A 19,256-nucleotide genomic window follows, 5' to 3' on the forward strand; every position below is an offset into this window, starting at 1 on the left:
TGCCCAACGACGGAGCCACCCCCGCACCCCTAGTTCCTGGAGTTTCCCATGGTTTTTCTGCTTCTCTGATGACTTCCCATTCATTTCACTTTAAACTCATGGGAAGAAGTGCAGCTCTGGGATTAAAAAAAAGAGCAAGAGGAGAGGGAGAGGCAGATCCTTTCAGATGCAGGTGCTTGCTGTTGTTCTGCAAGTCTGTGTGCTCGGACGCCAAGTGTTTGGGACATGCTGGTGAACCAGAAACAGGACAAGCCTGCTCCGACCGCTTGGGTTCAGAATTAAGAGGGAATGTGTTGTCCTATCCCTTGTTATCTCTGTGAGGGGAGCTGCCTTCCCATCTCTTCTAATCACCCTGAAAAGGAATCAAGCATAAAATGTACCCAGTCATGATGGAGCAGAGAAAAAATAGTAAGACTTGAAAGAAGAAGCCACAGATGCTCCATACCTGGATGCCCGAATACTGTGTAGTCGGAGCCAATGGAGCTGCTTGCTTAGTAATCACCTAGTTCAGTTTCCTTGGGGGCAGTGGGAGGCTTTAAAATGAGTTTTGATCCAATGGACACAATATATGACGCTCTTCCAAGGATTGGTATATAGTCCCTCGAGTTGACGTGTCCCTTGGACTCACTCAGTGCATCTGCAGCCTGGGTGAGTCACTTGGTGAGTCATTTGACCCTTCCCTGAGTGCTGGCACTGGAGGGGACAAAGCTGGGCAGTCACGGTACTCAGGATTGTATGACTCATTATCCATCCACTGTGGGATTTGGCGAATGCAGTGGTGGAAGATTGGGGTGTCGGTAGGTTACAGACCAGGCACATAGTGTAAAGGAGGAATTCCAAATGATATTTATCAAATCAGTAGCCAGTAGTCCATGGGAACCAGAATGTCGGAAGCAACAGGTGTCTCCAGGTTGCCATCAAAGGATGCTTCCATGGAGCTGTAGAGATTATTGGAGAAGAGCAGAGGTGTGGAGTGAGCCTACGGAGCAGGAAATAGGAGAAGAATTGTGTTTGGTGGGGGTGGAGCATGTGGAGCGTTAGATCCTGGCTCATGAGCACTGCTGCTTTGCCTTGCCCTGGAGATGCTGAAGCAGTGTAGCACGTGGCCTTGAGCTCTTATCAGCTGTGGAGCCATCTGTAAAATAACTTCCGATACCATCACAGGGATGGCACATGGATTAAATGAATTAATGCCTGGGAAGCCCTTGGGTCCCAGTGAAAGTGTCGTCCGCCTGGGCTGCCGGAATAGCCTGCAGGTTCTCTGGCTGTTGTGGAAGAGACCAGCCCTGGCTCCTCTGGGCCACAGGGTCAGTCCCGGTCTCCCCGACTTGCCACTCAAAGCCGTGTTCCCGGCTGCCCTCGACATTCCCATCGACTCTTACCTAGCTAAGCCAGGCTTATTTGTATTTTCCCTTATATACCTCACCACCCTGACCCATGTTGCTCCTTGTGTCATACCTGCCCCATTTCTGTTCGTTTGAATGCTGCCATTCATTTGGGCCTCAGCTGACTCTGCACACATCCGTGAAGCACCCCTCACTGACTTCTGAGTCTTGTGGAGGCGATACTGGCTGGTCATCAAGAGCCACGTATCAGATTTTGCCCTTCTTTGTAATCCGTGCAATGATCTGTATAGGCTAGGTCAAGTGGCACGGCTGACTGTCACCAGGTAGAACGAGCATGAATCCCCGCTCATTCTCATGTTTGGGGGCGTGTGATCTCCAACAAATGACATAATCTTCCTGAACTTCAGCTTTCTCAGTTCTAAGGTGACGATATTAACACCCGCCTTGTAGCATGTATGTGAGGAGTAGAGACCGGATGTGGTTCATTCGCCCGGCACATGGCAGGTGCTCAGTAAACAGTAGGCACGACTGTGATGGTGGTGGTTGCTATTAGCATTGATCCAGCGAACTAATATTATGTATTTAATGTACTGGGGTCAAGGTGCGAAATAATTTCTCTTCTCTACAGTTATACAGCTCTGCTGAATTTGGGAGAAGGTGGCAGCTTATCCAGGAAGGGGTCGTACCTAACAGGTTCTACTGGTAAGTCTCATTTTATGTTGTAGCCCATTAAGGGATTACCTAGTAAATGAGCGCTAGAATCTTCTTCTCACCCAGATCTCTCACAGGAGATACGCCTACATCCCCGTAGGGCAGGATGTGAGACTGGAAGAGTCAGTATTTCAAGGGAATGTTAAAGCTGTGCCTCAGATGACTCAAGGAGCCCCAAATAGAGCATTGAGATGAGTGAAGGACAGGGCTTTGTAACAGCTGTTTTGTTATATTTTGATGGGACTTGGGAAATAGGCACTTAAAACATTTTAATACTGGTTTTTATTACTGAAAACATTATACACACGTATGGTACATGTTCAGAAAAGGGTTTCCAGTGTAAATAAGTAGATCCTTTTAGTCTAAGGGTGGATCTTCCTCCCATTCCCGATTTCACATCTCCTGGGTCTCCTCATCATATGGGCACAACCGGCATTTTTAATTTCTTATTTCTCCTACCGTAGATGTTCTGTGAGTTCCCAAACACGTATATATCCTGAGCGTGGCCTCCCTGCTGTAACACAACACCATCGAGTCGTTAGCTTAAACAACACATTTATTTCTCATGGTTCTTGAAGCCAAGAAATCCAAGGTCAAGGTGCCAGCAGATTCAGTTCCTGGTGAAGACCAGGATATTGGAGAGGATATTGCAAGATGTTTCGGAGGATAGTGCAGGATATTGCCGAGGGCTGCCTACTTGCTGTGGTCACAAGCGGGGAGAACAACAGAGAAGCAGCAAAAGAAAGAAGGAAGCAAAGAAAGTAATAGTCTTCTTTTCTTTACCACGTGTGCCCATACCCTCCTCCACACCCCGTTTAAACCAGAGGTGATTTTGACTTTACCTATCAGTTGCTTTTGAATTTACAACCTAACCTCTGCCAAAAGACATGACTCTACCCTACCTGACCTAATCTGCCCACGGAAAGGATGCTTAGGTTATTTGTAGCTGTCTGCTGGTATAAACAGTACTACAAGAACTAGCTCAAACAAGAGTTTCAATATCTCATGTCCACATCATTCAGAATCATTGGTACCATGACCTTTTAGGGGCCAACCAGCTCCTTGTACCTCTGAAAGGTGTCTCCACTTTACTCCTCCTGAAATCACACTGCCTCTACCAGCCTTTGGACTTACAGGCACCTGCTAGCTCCCCACACCAACACCAGTTATCTCACTTCTAAGGGTAATGCATTTTCATCTTTCTCGTTTTCAAACCTTGCCCTAAAAACCCCTGTGGGAACTGAAAGCCAGAGGAACTGCATTAGAGGAATCTCTTAAAATGCTTATGAAACTGCCTGAAAAAGTGAAGGACAAGTCATTTGCAAACAACGAGCTGAAAGATAACACCTAGAGAATTCTGTATGGAGCGATACCTAATTTTCCGCTACCAGAAAGAGATGTTTATAACTAAAGAAGGATTTTGGTGCACAGAAGCTGTTCACCTCTTTCCCACTGCTGCTCTGGCTCACCAGTGGCCAGAGGCTTGCTCTCAGGGTCCACATTGGCTTCGGCCTTCTCCACGAATTCCGCTCTAGCTGTCACGGAGTCTCCCTTCTCCGGTCAGCATTTTCCTCTCCTCCTCTCTTACTCACCCTGTCGCTTATACACGCGACACCTTGCACCTCTGTATGTTTTGCCTCTAAAGTATAAAATACATATAGGGGCGCCTGGGTGGCTCAGTGGGTTAAGCCTCTGCCTTCAGCTCAGGTCATGATCTCAGGGTCCTGGGATCGAGCCCCGCATCGGGTTCTCTGCTCAGCGGGGAGCCTGCTTCCCTCTCTCTCTCTCTGTCTGCCTCTCTGCCTGCTTGTGATCTCTCTGTCAAATAAATAAAATCTTTAAAATGAAATAAAATAAAATACGTATATAAAATTTTATATATAAAATGTATAAGGTCACGTTTTGGCAAGAGGGTCCATGTTTTTTGTTTCTGTTTTTGTTTTTCATTCTGTCTTTACCTGGTGCCATATGAGCAAAGAAAGGCTTCAGAAAATAAATGAATGAAGGATGAAAATAAACTAATAAACTAATAAACTAATAAACTAATGGCCTCCACCTAATTTAACCTGGGACCAGTCTTTCAAGTCCTGATTCTGAAATGACTTGAAGTAGCTACCTACTAGTGGACCCAGCAAAGTTGCAATTCACAAAAGGACTAGATGGACATGTGTTCCTACCAGCAGAAATGAAGAAAAATGTTGACCAAAAAGATAGGCAAGAGAAAGAACTGAGAAGGGAATATTTTCCATGTAGATGGTTACACGGTACGCAGTATTTTCCAGGGCACTAAAGGTCTTATCTAGATGCAGCACCGTGAGGTGAACAGACCCTATCATTGCTTTGGCTGGTCCTAATTACATACATTCTTATCTGTTTTTTTGAATGGGGGTCTTTTATCTGAAAGCCTGATGAGCAAAGCCCTTATAATGAAATGTCATAATATCATTATCTTTATAAAAATGATTGTGGATGAGTTCTGATTAATCTGTCTGGTAAGTAAAACAAATAACGCCCCTCCTTCTACCTTTGGGAACAGAGCGACACATCTTCTTTATTCAAGCCCTAATATTGTGATAAGCACATTCAGACTTAAGCTGTTTAATTCCCCTAACAGTTTAGTGAAGTGAGCCTTGCATTATCATCTTTCACAGATGGGAAACTTATGGCATGGAGAAGTTAACTAATTTAGCCAAGGTCACACAGCCAGAAAGAAGCAGAGCCAGGATTCAGTTGCAGGCAGTTTGGCTCCAAGGTCCATGCTCTGCTAAGTCAGTGGACTTCTTGCCTCTTCCTCTTGGCTTTTTTTTTTTCCCCCCCTGGGCTGGGGACTGTGAGCTCTGGAATCCCAGCCCATTCAGACAGATGAGGAGAGAAAACCTGAGGCTCTTTTGGCCATACTGTCTGCATGAGTATTTCCCCAACTGGGCCTGGCAGATGGCCCCCATGGGTTCTTTAAGCTCTGTTGGTTTTTCCAGAGAAGGCATGAGACCTTGTAAATTGCACAGTGCACATGACTGTTGATGAAAATCTCTTGATCTCTGGCCACATGGTCTGTATTTCTGACTGAGCAGCTTCCTGGGGCTGGCAGCTGAGGTGTCAGTCAAAGCAGTATTTATTAGACTCACTCCTGGAAACCAATTGCTTCAAATTACACGGGAACTCTGGGGCTATCTAGGATTACTCAGCAAGCTTAATTAAAAGAGGCCCCCTTTTAATCATTTTTGCTTGGAGCCCGGCTGTGGGGGTATGAAAAGGACTGAGGGCAACTTTGCTAGTGATAAATTTTCTAGTGTAAATGCCTCTGGGTAATAACATAGCATTTCCCACAGAGAAAAAGGAAGATGAGTTCATGTCGTCTTTTCCTTATCACCTGGCCCACTTGAGAAATCCCTATTTTGGGTAGCAGTAGCAGGGGCACCTCTGAAAGTAGTTGATGGCAATTGGAAAATAATTCTGGAACACAAGAGCTTACTCTCAGGTAATCACAGTAGTTGCTGTGCATACTCCCATAACTAACATAAATATGAACTTTCCTCCAAGGAGCTCCTATTGTTTTTAAAACAGATTTACATGGATATATAGCAGCTTATAAAACATGTCTTAGTACAATATTGCCCTTAATAGAGTAGGTGTCCTTTTTATTTAACTAACTGTGATAGCAGACTTGTTCTTTATTATGTCAGAAATCAATCACACTGGGGGTACAGCCGCAGATTAAGGGGCTCAGAGATGCTGAGGTGTGGGTCCCAAGTTTGTCATTTACTCAGGAAGGGGTCATGGGGAACTTATTCCTGTGTGTCTTGGTTTTTTTTTTTTTTTTTTTTTTTTTTCCCCTGTGAAGATAATTAGTTCCTACTTCATTAAATGAGATGTTTCTCGTGAACTGGTTACATGCCTTTCACCTAAGAATTGTATTAAGTGCCCACTGACTAATAGTGATAATATTCTTCATAGTGGCTGACCTTCTACACCAATTAGTTTTGTGTCCCCTCCCCCCCCCCCGCCCCGTTGGCTTCATTCTTAGGTTGGTTTTCTCATTTGTGGCAATGATGGACATTATCAGCTTCAGTCTATTTTCTTTTTTAAAGATTTTATTTATTTATTTGACAGAGAAAGATCACAGGTAGGCAGAGAGGCAGGCAGAGAGAGAGAGGCAGGCTCCCTGCTGAGCAAAGAGCCCGATGTGGGGTTCGATCCCAGGACCCCGAGATCATGACCTGAGCCGAAGGCAGCGGCTTAACCCACTGAGCCACCCAGGCGCCCCTTCAGTCTACTTTCTAACATTTTAGAAGCCCCATAGAACCAGCCTGCATCTTTCCTTATATTTCCAGGGACTGAGTCTTAGTGGTCAAGGCTATAGAAGGCGGTACATTACTCATGTAGGTCAGGGACCTGAAACAGGAGGTGGGGTTGGGTCCCAGTCCAACTGCATGGTTCAAGATTAGGGGAGAGAGGATTGCTAAAAAAGAGAAAAAACAGGATTCTGTGATCACCAAAAGGGAGAATAGATTTTCATTAGGGAAAAAATACATATGCGACAACTGAGTGTCCGCAAGATAAAGTCCCAAAATGGGGATTTCTTTTAAGTTACTAGAAAGGTCTGGGCACATGATAAATTGTGTCGTCATTTGATCCTTATAACAAGATTGTGAGGTAGGGATTCTTATCCTCATTTTGATGAAATAGAAAAGTGATGTATTTTATCCAATGTAACACACATGGTATGCAATAGAGCCAAGTTTTGAAACTCGGTCTGTCTGGGCCCATGGCCCTTGCTTGCAGTAGTAAAAAGCAGCCCTATATTTAACATTTTTTTTTTTCTGACGTGCACCCCCCAATAATAACTGTTAATTTAACAGTTCAATAGAGAAGAGCCAAGGTGCTGCTTTGACTTTGAACAAGAGGGCATAGAGTTGAATGATCGGTGGTATCCAAAATACTTGAATAAAGGAGGGTCCTGCCAAGAGTCAAATTCACCATTTGACGTTGCTGGATGTGGCCTTGTTGGGATCTGTTTCAGCTTTTAACAAGGCAAGGGGAGGCAGTGTTCATTATAGACTACTCAGCAATCTATTATCTATGCCAAAGACAAGGCAGTCTTAGAGCTGTTTCACTTAATTAAAAATAGGTTCAGACTTACCTTATTGATTATGTTGTTCTGACACATAGGGGGCTGCCTGGAAACAGAGACAGCTGAATGATGATTGCATATTTTCTGTGACTAATTCACACACAGAAAATTAAGAGTTGACTCAACAATGAGCCTTTGTATTCTAGAATGCCAGCCCTGTTTCAGTTTGGTCCCTCGAGGGCACGTGACAGCTGTGTTTTGCAGCAGAGAGGTACGGGAGTACTTGCTAGTCCATACTCAGTGCTTCTGAGCATGGGTACATATTGTCATTCATTGCTGTGATTCGGTGCCAGTCCATGTGAATGACTCCCCATGCCATATCTTTGACAAGTCCCATTAACTGAGCACTTACGGTGTGCCAAGCCCTATGCTAAGTGCTGTGCACACACTGTTGCAATCAATCTTCAAAATGATCTAAAGTAATTAAGTCATCAAAACTTTTTCAAGATATGTGACAGAAAAATGCAATGTATTTTAAGAAAAATAAAGTTTTTTTGTTTGTTTGTTTAAGAGAGATTGCCTCATGGATCTAAAAAGTCAAAAGGTCCAACTTTATCCAGACTCTGCTCGATTCAGAGACTCAAGTTCATCAGACCTTGATATGTCAGCTCTACCCTCCTCAATGGTAGCTTTACTCTCTGGCAGGCTCTTCCTTCCTGGTAGTTTCTAGCAGCAAATATTTTCCCAAATTTACTCTAGTGGAAAAGAAAATACCTTCTTGCTTTGTGCTCCTGCAGAACCCCTGGGATGAAGCCTCACAGGATGAGGTAACATGCTCACATCTAGACCTGAGGGTAGAACCAATTCCCGTAAACCACATGGACACAAAGTAAGGAATGGCGCTGGCCTAGGAAAGACTTGGGAACTTTTCCCAAGGGAAGGGAGAAGATTAATGGGGAAACATCAACAAGTGGTCCCCATTGCTGGTGTTTTCATTCCCGTTTTAAGATGAGAAATAAGTTAGAAGATAAATAAGAAAATAAAACACTGGAGAGGTTAAATAATCTTGACTAAGGTTATGTGTTCATTAGTTACGTCGATGGAATTTCAACCCAGCTATGACCAGCTCAGCAGTCTGTGTTTTTTTTTTTTTTAAAGACTTTATTTATTTATTTGACAGACAGAGATCACAAGTAGGCAGAGAGGCAGGCAGAGAAAGAGGAAGGGAAGCAGACTCCCCACCCCGAGCAGGGAGAGAGCCCGATGCGGGACTCGATCCCAGGACCCTGGGATCATGACCTGAGCTGAAGGCAGAGGCTTTACCACTCAGCCACCGAGGTGCCCCAACAGTCTGTGTTGTTTCAGCACACTCTGTCCCCTCCTGTGTACCTTAGCAAGCCCCTGTGCTGGAGACCAGTGAAGCCTGGCTTGAGCACCAGTGTTTCTTGAAGCATTTCTAAGGATCCTTCTCCACAGAGCCCCCTTCTTACTCAGAACTTGTTCTGTTAGCAAGCGTTTCTTTCCACCTCCCTCCCATTGGACCCTCTGCCCATCATTCAAGTCCCATTTGTTTACCTACCTGGCCCGTTGTCCCTATCCACCGTTCTCTCCCCTAACCTCAGGCCTAAGATGCAGATCCAGAAACTTTTGCTGGTGTTATCTGGCTATGTCAGAAAACACCTCAGGACTTAGAACAGTTTCTCTCTCCGATTCTGACTCCTTTCACTACCACTCATCCTTGAGTCCTTCTTGAACATAGCTGCTGGGCCAGTCTGAAGGTGTTTTTTTTTTTTTTTTTCCCCCTCGTTGTTTGATAGTTTGTTTTGTATATACCGGGTCACCATGACCCTTCTTCCTCCTTTGGATATGCTGGCCATGGAGCATGGCATCTCCAAGATTTCTAAGCCATTCACACCCAAAGGACATAGTGGGTGTGGTGTGAATTGGCCACCACAGAATCCTCTGCACTTTTCCTTCCCCGTGTCCTGCAAAGTGGAAGAAGGCTGGAGTCTCATGATATATAAAAATAAATAGAATAAATGTAGTGAAGTCAAATAAAAATGTAAAACTCTATGCTATCAAAATAACTAGAAAATGAGCTGTCCTGTGGTAGAAAGGGAGTGTGGCTGTGTTTGGAAGATAACTTGCTTCATCCTTCACCCAAAGCTCTGAAGCAGGTCTTTGTTTGCAAGGAACCTCTTAACAAACACCATCACTAGCTTTTCAATGTATGCTGAGCTGGGAGTGGAACATCTCAACTCATCAGAATCAGATTTTTCTTTATAGGCTTTTGTATTTCCGTACATCCTGGGTCTCACCCTTAACACTTGAGCCGTATTCAACTCTGTTCTCTTAAAGGTTGTGTTTCCAACCCCCATCATTTCTATCTCCATGAAGTTATACCTGCCCACTTCCTCTTCTGTTCTCCTTAGCATTACCCCGGCTTATTAGGGACAGTGAAAAAGCCCTCTTCTCTCATATCGTACTACGCCCTAAGGAATCTTGCAAACATTTCCCTGATCAAGCATTTGCCTTGTTCTCCGTTCCTTACAACATAAATCAAAAAAGAATAAGAGCATAACTAAATTCTTGCCAACCTGTATTTGAATGCTTCTTTTTTTTTTTTTTTTAAACCTCCCCTACTCCATACTCTGAAATCTTTGGGCTAAATTCCCCCAAAAGGCAGGTAAATATATATTTTTTAAGGCCAGGTAAATAATTCTAAGCAATGATTAGTCTATAGACCAGTCTATACCTCTTATCTCTGTGGTTTTATAGATACCCCTACCTGGGAATAAGCTGTTCTAATTTTTTTGTTTGTTTGTTTGCTTTTTTGTTTTTTGTGTTTTGTTGTTGGTGGTGATGGTGGTGGTTCTTTTTGTTTGTTTGTTTGGTTGGTTTGGTTTGATTTGGTTTAGCAGAGATTAAATTTTAGCACTTACTATGTGTTAGGACAGTTTTGGTCTTTGACTACAAAGATAATGGATGAGGATCCTTGTCATCATTAGGACCACAGTAGTGGGTGTTTATGGCCTTATACGGATTCCCACCTTTACCCTTGGAGACTTCTTCGATTCATGCTTCTTGTTTTTCTAGGCAAGAAGAATCTCTTTCTTTGCATGGAAATGTGCTTATGTCACAAATAAAATGCAGCGTGTCCTAACATGTGCTGGACTGCGGGTCTGTGTATGGGATGGGTGTTAGTAGCGCAGGCTTATGGGCGCCGTCCAGCTTCAGACCCCAGCCTCGCTCGTCACTAACCCAGCAATTCTGAGAAACTGCTTCACCTGCCTGAGCTTCAGTTTCCTTCTTCCGAGGCTCAGTGCGAGAATTAAAAATTGACATATTATCATAATCATTATTAAGTAACTTAGCACTTAGTATGTTCTGCACATCCATCTTTTTATTTCCTCATTTCCTCTCCTGCTAATAGAGAGTTCCTTAAGGACCTGTCTTTAACATGTTTCTATCGTACGTATGACAGTAAGTGGAGCAGTAGAGACTTGGTGTATGCACGCGCACACATACACACACACAGAGTACTGAAATCCTTCGAATGCACATGTGTATGCACACACATAAACCCACAGAAACATCCAGATTGACATACATCTTGAATGGGCTTCATTTGTTAAATCGGGGAGCCATTAACAGATGACCTGTCTTTCTTTCCAGCATGAAAAGGCTAGACTCCTAAGCCACATAAGTACAGTTCAAGGGGGAAGAATTCTACAACAGTAAAAAACACTATGCTATTCTATAGGCTGTTTGGGAAGCCCACAGGCTATCCTGTGAAATCTGTGTAAGGAGAGACAAAGTGACTGCCACCCAAACTGCCTAAACTGACGGGTCCCTTACACAACTCAGAATATGGGGTTCAGGAGAAGAGCCTCTGACCCTCCCCCTTCTTTGGAGTATTGCCTTGATTGTTTCTTCTCTTAAAATGCTACCTCAGCCTCCCAGTCTTTTCTGGTTCCTAACCCCCTATCTTGTGAGCTGAACCACGTCTGCGGTTTGGGTAAGGAGTGCGGAGAGGTGGCAGGAAGTCATTCCTAGGATCACATCCCAAGAGCTGCATGGGGGCATTTCTGGTACCTGGGCTGTGAGTGCTCGATAAGAGAATTTTCATTAGCTTGGAGAGGCCTGATGCTTTATCCTTTTTTCCCCCATTAATGATCTCCACGTGAATGCGGTTTTCTAATCGTCTTGTACTTTTCCTCCACGTTGTGATCTCTCCCTGTGATTAGCAAGTTTTCCCTACAAATTAAGTTCATTCCGCCCTGCTACCGCGCGTGAGAGCCATCACTTTTCTCATTGCCTTCATTCACTAAGTGGCCACCATTGATCTCTGTCCTCCTTATCTTGATGATTTCCTGTCTCCCTGGGCTGCAGACCCTCTGTCTACGAGCAGCTGGGACTCCGTCACTTCTCTAGATCCCCGCTAACGACTACTGTGGTAGCAGAGTGCAGGGGATGGCGGCGAAGGAACGCAAAAGAGACAGGGAAAATCCTCGTCATTACGCCTTCTAATTTAGAATAATATTAAAAGAAATTGACTTATGCCCTAGTGATCAGACCTCACTTAGCCTTCAAGTTCAAGAACCTGTGGGTTTCTACAGCGTCTGGATGTGTGGTTTCTCTTGCTCATTCAGTCATACATCACCTTTCTGTGTTGCTTCGACCCAAGAAGAGATGGTGTTTAGTGTTCAAGAGGGAGCACTCTGGAGTCAGAAGGACTTTGTTAGACACCTATTTTCAAGGGGTATGACAATGAGCTATTTAATTAGCTTCTTTAAGTCTTACAGTCTTCATCTGTGTATCAGGCATCATTGTACAGTCCTCCTTATCGACTTGTCAGGATTAAAAGGGGAACTCAGGTTAAACTCCAGACCCATATAATACAATGAGTGAATATTAACTGTCATTTAAAAGAGGAAGAAGGAAGAATAGGGCATTCGTTTCAGGAATGTGACAATCTCATTTTGATATCCAGTTCCACAATTTATATTTTCAATAGGATTTTTTTTCTTTTTTTAAGAGAGAGTGCATGTAAGCAGGGGGAGGGGCAGAGGGAAAGAGAATTTCAAGCAGGCTTCATGCTTAGTGTGGAGCCCGACACAGAGCTTGATCCAGGGATCCTGAGCTCATAGCCTGAGCCGAAATCAAGAGTTGGACGCTTAGCTCATTGAGCCACCCAGGCACCCCTTAATAGGTTTTTAATGCAAACATGTATTTTGCTTTTCTGCTGCCCCAGAATCAGGAACAGAGGATAAATCAGCTTAGCATTTAGTTTTATAGTTTCTTAATTACCTAAAAGCCCTTGTTACTTAGTTCATTTAATTTATATCAATTGAGTGAGTAATTTTGAGCTGTAACTCCTGGCTGTGAACCTACTAGAAACACAGTCCCTGCCTTTGCGGGGTTTGGAGCTGCTGAGGGGGGACTGCAGTTGAGATATCCCTCTGGGAGTTTGTAGCCATACATCTGGCCTGTGGCCCGAGGGCACAGGGCTGGCAACGTGGAAGAGTAGCTGGCAGGAAGGCAAGAGAGGTCAGACCTGGATTTTGTCACTGCCTCCCTGTACCTTGAACCGAAACAGCCTTCAGAATGAACTGACTGCTGCTGCCTTCCTGTCTTCCAGATCTCATGTGTCAGTTCTAGTCTGAAACTATCTGGACACCCTGGGAAAGATAGCTGTAGGTTGGCCAAGGCGATCCAGGACCAAGTCATTGCAGTCTAAAAACTTGCTACCTAATACCTCTTGTAAAACCATATATGATCTGCAAAGAAAAACAAAAACACAGTTATGCTTCAACCTACAAGGGTGGGATTGTCCCTCATACAGTTTCAAGCACGATAAATGCCTCCCCAAAAGATGAGAAAGATTTGCATATGTCACATGGTTGTTGGGTGATGTTCCTTTCCTAGCTGAGTCATGCTTCCTCTTTTTATATTCTGTAATCCAAAACAGTGAGATGTAAGGTCAGCCACTGTTAGCACATCTCATGTTAAAACATGGAGAAGTAGGAGGAGGAGAAGGAAAAAGAAGATAGACATACAAATATATATTCATATTAAATTATGATGAGGTATCTTCTGGGGAAATGGCTTCTAAGGAAAGGGACTAGTCTGTGGATAGGACAAAGATGAGAAGAAATTGATGGACGAGTTGGTACAGGGAAGTACTTGGAACACTGCCTGACACACACCCTACACCATCAGCTCTGAAGTCCCATCAAATGAAGATACACCTTTGCTTTCTGTATGGTCAAAAAAAATTGATAAACTTTATCATTTCGATGATTGTAAGATACTGATTTAAGAAATGTTAAAATGGGGAAAAAAAAGTGAGCATTTTTGAATTGACAAAATAGGTGCTCAATAAATATTTATTGAATACATGAAAATTGGAAAACGAATAGGGGGATGAGGTAACCATAGATACCTCTTTTCAGATCAAAAATTAGGTGAGGTTGTCTTAGTAGGTAACTGATAAGATATGGGATAGAAAGTTCTAAACAGAATGGTAGAAAGATGCAGAAATCAGCTCATTTGCCTAAGTAGGAAGGAGAGGCGGAGGAGGCAGAGGAAGATCCTAAAACCAACTCTTAGACTAGTGAATCCATGTAGACGCCCAGCCAGCCCCGATGTGTCTGTGAATGTGTTAAGAATTTTATCAGGATGTTAGAGAATTTTGATGCTATCCCGAGTTGCAGGAATCCCTTCTACATAATTTTAAGATAAATGGCTGAAAACAGTCCTTTGGGTTAGAAAGGAACTTTGTCAGAATCTCTCTTCCTCCGAAGAGAATAACCAGAGGAAATGGACCTGTCCCACTGTTTTTTATTGTTTGGCTCTGGCACTAAAAACATCAACATCTCTAAACAAAGCAATTCCATAATTTAGAGAAAGCTGTCAAGGTTTTCACAGGCATGGCAAGATGTGCCCTGAGGTGGAGGACAGAACCTGCTGCAGCATTTATGAAATTTATGGCACAGGGTTTTCCATGAACACCCGAAGTTTAAGGCAGATAAATGCCAGAAGACAAATTCTACCAATAATTGAATTACAAAGCCATCATCATGTGCTGAACAGAGCAATTTTGTGACTCTACTGTGACAAGGAGAAACTTGTTAGAATATTTATGTGCCTGGAATAGCTTCTGTGTCACTAACCCAGGGAACAAACTAGCTCTTCTAGAATATTCCTTCTATGAGTAGTTAGCCTTCCTGAGTAATTCAGTAACCAAGGAAGGCAAGGTGCCTAAGAGAGGAACCCAAAGCAGACACAGCCTATATAGCCACATTGGCCACCGCTTCCCATTCACCCTCACACTTCACCATGCCTAGGCCAACGTATTTGTGTTGTCAGCTGCAATCAGGCTCTTCTCCTGGTAACCAGGGCAGCCTTAGAATTAATAAAAACCTTGGCTATCCACACTGCTTTCTACTTGTAAACAAATAAAGAGTAAGAACATCTCAATAATAAGAACCATTTTTTTCCAATCTTACCATTTTAAAAATAGGATAACTTTCTTTTTTGTGATGATTAAAATCTGTCAGTCATAAACTTAGAGTACCTGAAATGCTACAGTAGTTTACCTGCTTTATGTGATAAAATGCCACGACCCATCCATTCCATGGAGTGACAATAATTTAGAAAGAACAGAAAGGGGGCGCCTGGGTGGCTCCATGGGTTAAAGCCTCTGCCTTTGGCTCAGGTCATGATCCCAGGGTCCTGGGATTGAGCCCCGGGATCCAGCCCCGCATCGGGCTCTCTGCTCAGCGGGAAGCCCACGTCCCTCTCTCTCTCTGCCTGCCTCTCTGCCTGCTTGTGATCTCTGTCTGTCAAATAAATAAATAAAATCTTAAAAAAAAAAAAAGAAAAGAAAAGAAAAAACAGAAAGAGCAGATCACTTTCCTATTTATAGTATAGCTTTGCTATACTTGAGTATATCCTTAGGAGATTTGGGTATAGTTTTTTTTTTTTTTTTCCTTTCTAACATTTTATTTCAAAGTATTTACAATGAAAGAAGAATTGTAAAGAAAGGACAGAGAATTCCCATATGATCTTCAGTCAGCTTCTCCTAAGTTAACATGTTTTATAACTGTGGAGCAGTACTTACAACTAAGAAAATAATATTGGTAAAAAGCTGTCAACTAAACTAGAGATTTTATTTGGATCCCCCCGGGTTTTCTACTAATGCCCCCTTTTTTTCTGATCTAGGATCCAATCCAGAATCCCACATGACACTTATTTGTCGCATCTTTTAGTCTCTTTGGTCCTCCATTGTTCCTTGTCTTTGATGACCTGGACAGGTTTGAAGTGTACTAGTCAGATCTCTTTAGAATGTCCTGCAAATTGACTTAGACTGATATTTTCTCATGATTACATGGTTATATAGATTGTGGGGAAGAATGTCACAGAAATGATGTGCCCTTCTCATGACAGCATATCAAACAGTATACGATATCATTATGTCTTACTACCACTGATGGTAACCTTGATCACTTGACGAAGGTAGGGTCTAGGAGGTTTCTCCACTGCAGAGTTCCTGTTTTTTCTGTTGCATTCTCTCTTGGTTAAAAGCAAGTTACTAAGTCCAGTGCATACTCAAGGGAAAGAGAATTGAGCTCCACCTCCCGTCAGGAAGAGTATCAGAAATTATGTGAACATCTAATAAATATCTGGGGAGAGGTACTTTGAAGCTATGCATTTTGTCCACTAATTTCCGCATTCATCCGTGGATCTTGCCCTGCAGCAGTGACTTCTGTGGTGTCCTGATGGAAATTTTCTATTTTGGTGATTTCTTGTATGTATATTAATTGGAATTTTATGAGGAATAACTGCCCCATCTTTACCAGTTATTCACTTATTCCATCGGTTAGTTGGTCAGCCAGCAAGGTGACCAGAAAAGTTGGTAAGTCCAACTCTGGATTGTATCTGTTGTCTCTTCTTCACCTCAGGTACCTCTGTGCCCTCACTCGAACCTCGAGGGCACACAGTCCCTATCAGATGCTAGTACACCATGAAGGTACCACCTGCTATTTAAGGGCAAGATCTGTGTGCCTAGGAAAATTATTGTTAAAGGAATGTTTTAGGGTCTGACCTGAGATGAAGATTTCAGAAGGAAATGGATTTTCTAAGTGACACATTCTCTTTATTGGTCCTAAAGAAGATAATTCCCCCCCACCCTGACCCCACACTTCTAGGCTCCCCCCAGTTTGTTTTGTTGGGTATCTCCTACCACCTTTACCATAAGAAGGGTGACTTGGAGGTACTCATCATTACACACACACACACACACACACACACACACACTCACCTTATTCCTCCCTTTCCCCCATCTTCTTTGTCCTCACCTAAGAAAAAAGCAAGGTTTGCTATTCCCCGCCAAAAAACAAACCTCTGTGAAAGGGTACTTAGCTTTTTTGTTCAACAGTGAGTTTAATTCCCAAGACAGGGGTGCCTAGCTGGCTCAGTTGGTAGAGCACGTGACTCTTCATCTCAGGGTTGTGAGTTTGAGCCGCAGGTTGGGTGTAGAGATCACTTAAAAAAAATAAAATCAGGAATTACCAAAACAAACAATTCAGGTTCCAAATGAACCAATTAAAAAATATCTGAAAAAGACCACACAAGGAGTGGGTAAATGCCCTCAACAGTTTAACCCTTCTTATAAATGAAAATTTGAATAAAAACATCTTGGCCGATAGAAGTCTCATGAACATGAACCGGCAGTCGACACAAGAAAAGAAAATGTTGAATCTCATAAATAGGAAATAAATTAAAATGAAAAGGATATAAAAATTGAAAAGACTATGCCATTTATTAATCTATCTAAAGGATAGTTTTTTTGAGAAGATAATACTTAGCCCTGGTGAGGACTTGGGAAATGGACACTCAAATGAACCTCTTAGCATAATTTATATGAACTTTCTGCAGGACAGTTGGACAGGGTATCAGGAGTCTTAAACAAATGCTCATTTTCTTTGTGTTAATGAAATTCCCTCTTTCAATAATCCTCCCTATTGAAAAACTGAAAGATTAAGAGGAAACATGCAAATATTTACCTACAAAGATAATCCAGTGCAGTATTGTGTGTAGACACTACCAATAGTCTGTGGCCAGCCTAGCAGTCAAGTAAGTTACAGAATGTTGTGCAGCCGGCAAAGTAGTGCATTCCAACACTACAGCAGGCTATGCTATGCTGTGTTAAAGGTGTGATGTGAAAGCTGTTTTTTTTTAAAAAAAGGAAGGCCTACAGAACTCGAAAAAGTACTCTGAAGGATCAATGACCAAACGTTAAAGGGGATTGTTTCCAGATGGAAGGACTGTGTGAATGTTTTGTTTTCCTTTGTGTACTTTGGTCCACTTCCCGTTGTGTTTCAGTTGAGCCCGTAATATTTTTATCGTTCGATTTCGAAAAGAAGGGTTCTTTTAATAATTATGCCAATTATGAGAATAGCAGAGCAGTCAAGCCTATGTCCCCGCTGGCAGAATCTGGAGTTCAGGGCGGGTGGTGGTAGGAGATGAGCAGGACCGGGACCTGCAGCCCAGCCCCCTGGAAGGGCGTCTCTCTTCCACCCGCTCCCAGCCCTCCTCCTCCCATCCCCATTCTTTCCGCTACCCCCTCTTTCTCTCTTCTTTGTCTGCTGTTCCTCATCTCCTTTCATGGCCTCTCCCGTCTCCCCGCACCTTCCCCTCCTTCTCACGCCTCCTCCCTGTCTCCCCCTCTTCTCCTTCTGTCACCCTAAGACATTTTCGACGAGAACTTTAGAATTTGCATCTATACCCGAGTATTAATTTAGGGGAAAAAAAAAAAAATAGAAGGTATGTTTTACATGTTCTATCATTACATGAGTTTCCTTAGCCCAGCGGTTAGTACAGTTCAAAGGCCCCCTGGCATGGCCTTCAGAGTATTTTCACAAACTCCGTTGACCCCGTGTACTCAGCACTCCAGAGATTCTTTGGGAATGAGCGAAGTACTGAGGAGAGTAACTGCCGTTTGACACCCCAGGACTTTGTGCCCCTGCTGTGAGGGTGAATCTGATTGCTTCCTTATCTCTCCAGATTCTGTCCTTGCTCCTTTCCAAGCTTTACTGACTGGGTCACTTTCCCGTCTCCATTGAGGGGCATGTAAGTTGTGGCCTTTTGCGGTGTTTTTTTCCACAGTATCGATACCCAGCAACAAAGCAAGAGAATGTCATTGTTTCATAACAGGTTCAAAAAGCAGAGCAGAGCTATACGAGAACGGTCAAGCCAGCTTTAGGTGAGGACCAGGGACCTGGCAGTCCAGTGTGGAGACTAACACTGGGTTTCTCACAAGGGTCAACATGTATGAGTCATTTTTCAAGTCACTTCAGAGAAATCACCTTCACACTTAGAGGGGCTGATATTTGAGGATCTAAACTAAACTTGATTCCAGGCTATTTCCAGGCTCTCAAGACAGGGCACTGTCTCAAATATGCCTAGGCCCATGCTACCCTAGTGCCACCGCACGTGTCTCTGTGGTCCGCCCATGCCCCTGTTTTGCTATAACAAAATACCACAGACTGGATGGCTTATATAAACAACAGAAGTATCTTTCTCACAGTTTGGGGGGCCTGAAGTCTGAGATCAAGGTGCCAGTGTGGTGGGGGACGATGAAGTCCCTCTTCTGGGTTGCAGATGGTTGGTTCCTTTCTTGCTATGTTCTCACATGCTATCATGAGCAAGGGGGCCTTCTCTGGCTTCTTTTACATGGGCACTCATCACCTCCCTGGGACCTCACCTCCTAATCCTATCATCTTAGAAATTAGGCTTCAGCGTATGAATTTTGGGGATACACAAACACTTAAGCCAGAGAAACACATGACCCTTCTAGGATGTCAAACTGTCTGAAGTTTTGCCATCATTTCTCTTGACCTTTTTGATATAAGACACTAAAGAAGAAAAAGAAAATGAATTTTTTTCTTGAGAAGGATCAGTGGAGTGAGTCAAGAACCTGGGTTAGTAGTTCCAGCCTTGATGCTCTCTGAGTGGCATGACCTTGGATAAGGTATTTCCTCTCTTGAAGCAAATTCTAACTTCCTTAATTGTGACATGTGGTATTCAGACTAGTTATCTCTAACAGACTTTCCATCTCTGAA

The 19,256-nt window shown here is 43.3% G+C and overlaps 1 protein-coding gene across 5 annotated transcripts in view; it reads left to right on the forward strand.

Moving 5' to 3' along the window:
- The window catches only part of SORCS1 (sortilin related VPS10 domain containing receptor 1), a 511,420-nt gene that overhangs the window by 344,753 nt on the left and 147,411 nt on the right, over positions 1-19,256 (forward strand). For all 5 annotated transcript variants that reach the window (XM_045068616.1, XM_045068612.1, XM_045068614.1 and 2 more), the window contains exon 5: positions 1,975-2,048. In XM_045068616.1, coding sequence (XP_044924551.1) covers positions 1,975-2,048 — 74 coding nt within the window. The remainder of the gene's footprint in view (positions 1-1,974; positions 2,049-19,256) is intronic.

Source organism: Mustela putorius, unplaced genomic scaffold (genome assembly GCF_011764305.1).
Source record: "Mustela putorius furo isolate JIRA1106 unplaced genomic scaffold, ASM1176430v1.1 tig00003909_pilon_pilon_pilon, whole genome shotgun sequence".
Lineage (NCBI taxonomy): Eukaryota > Metazoa > Chordata > Mammalia > Carnivora > Mustelidae > Mustela > Mustela putorius.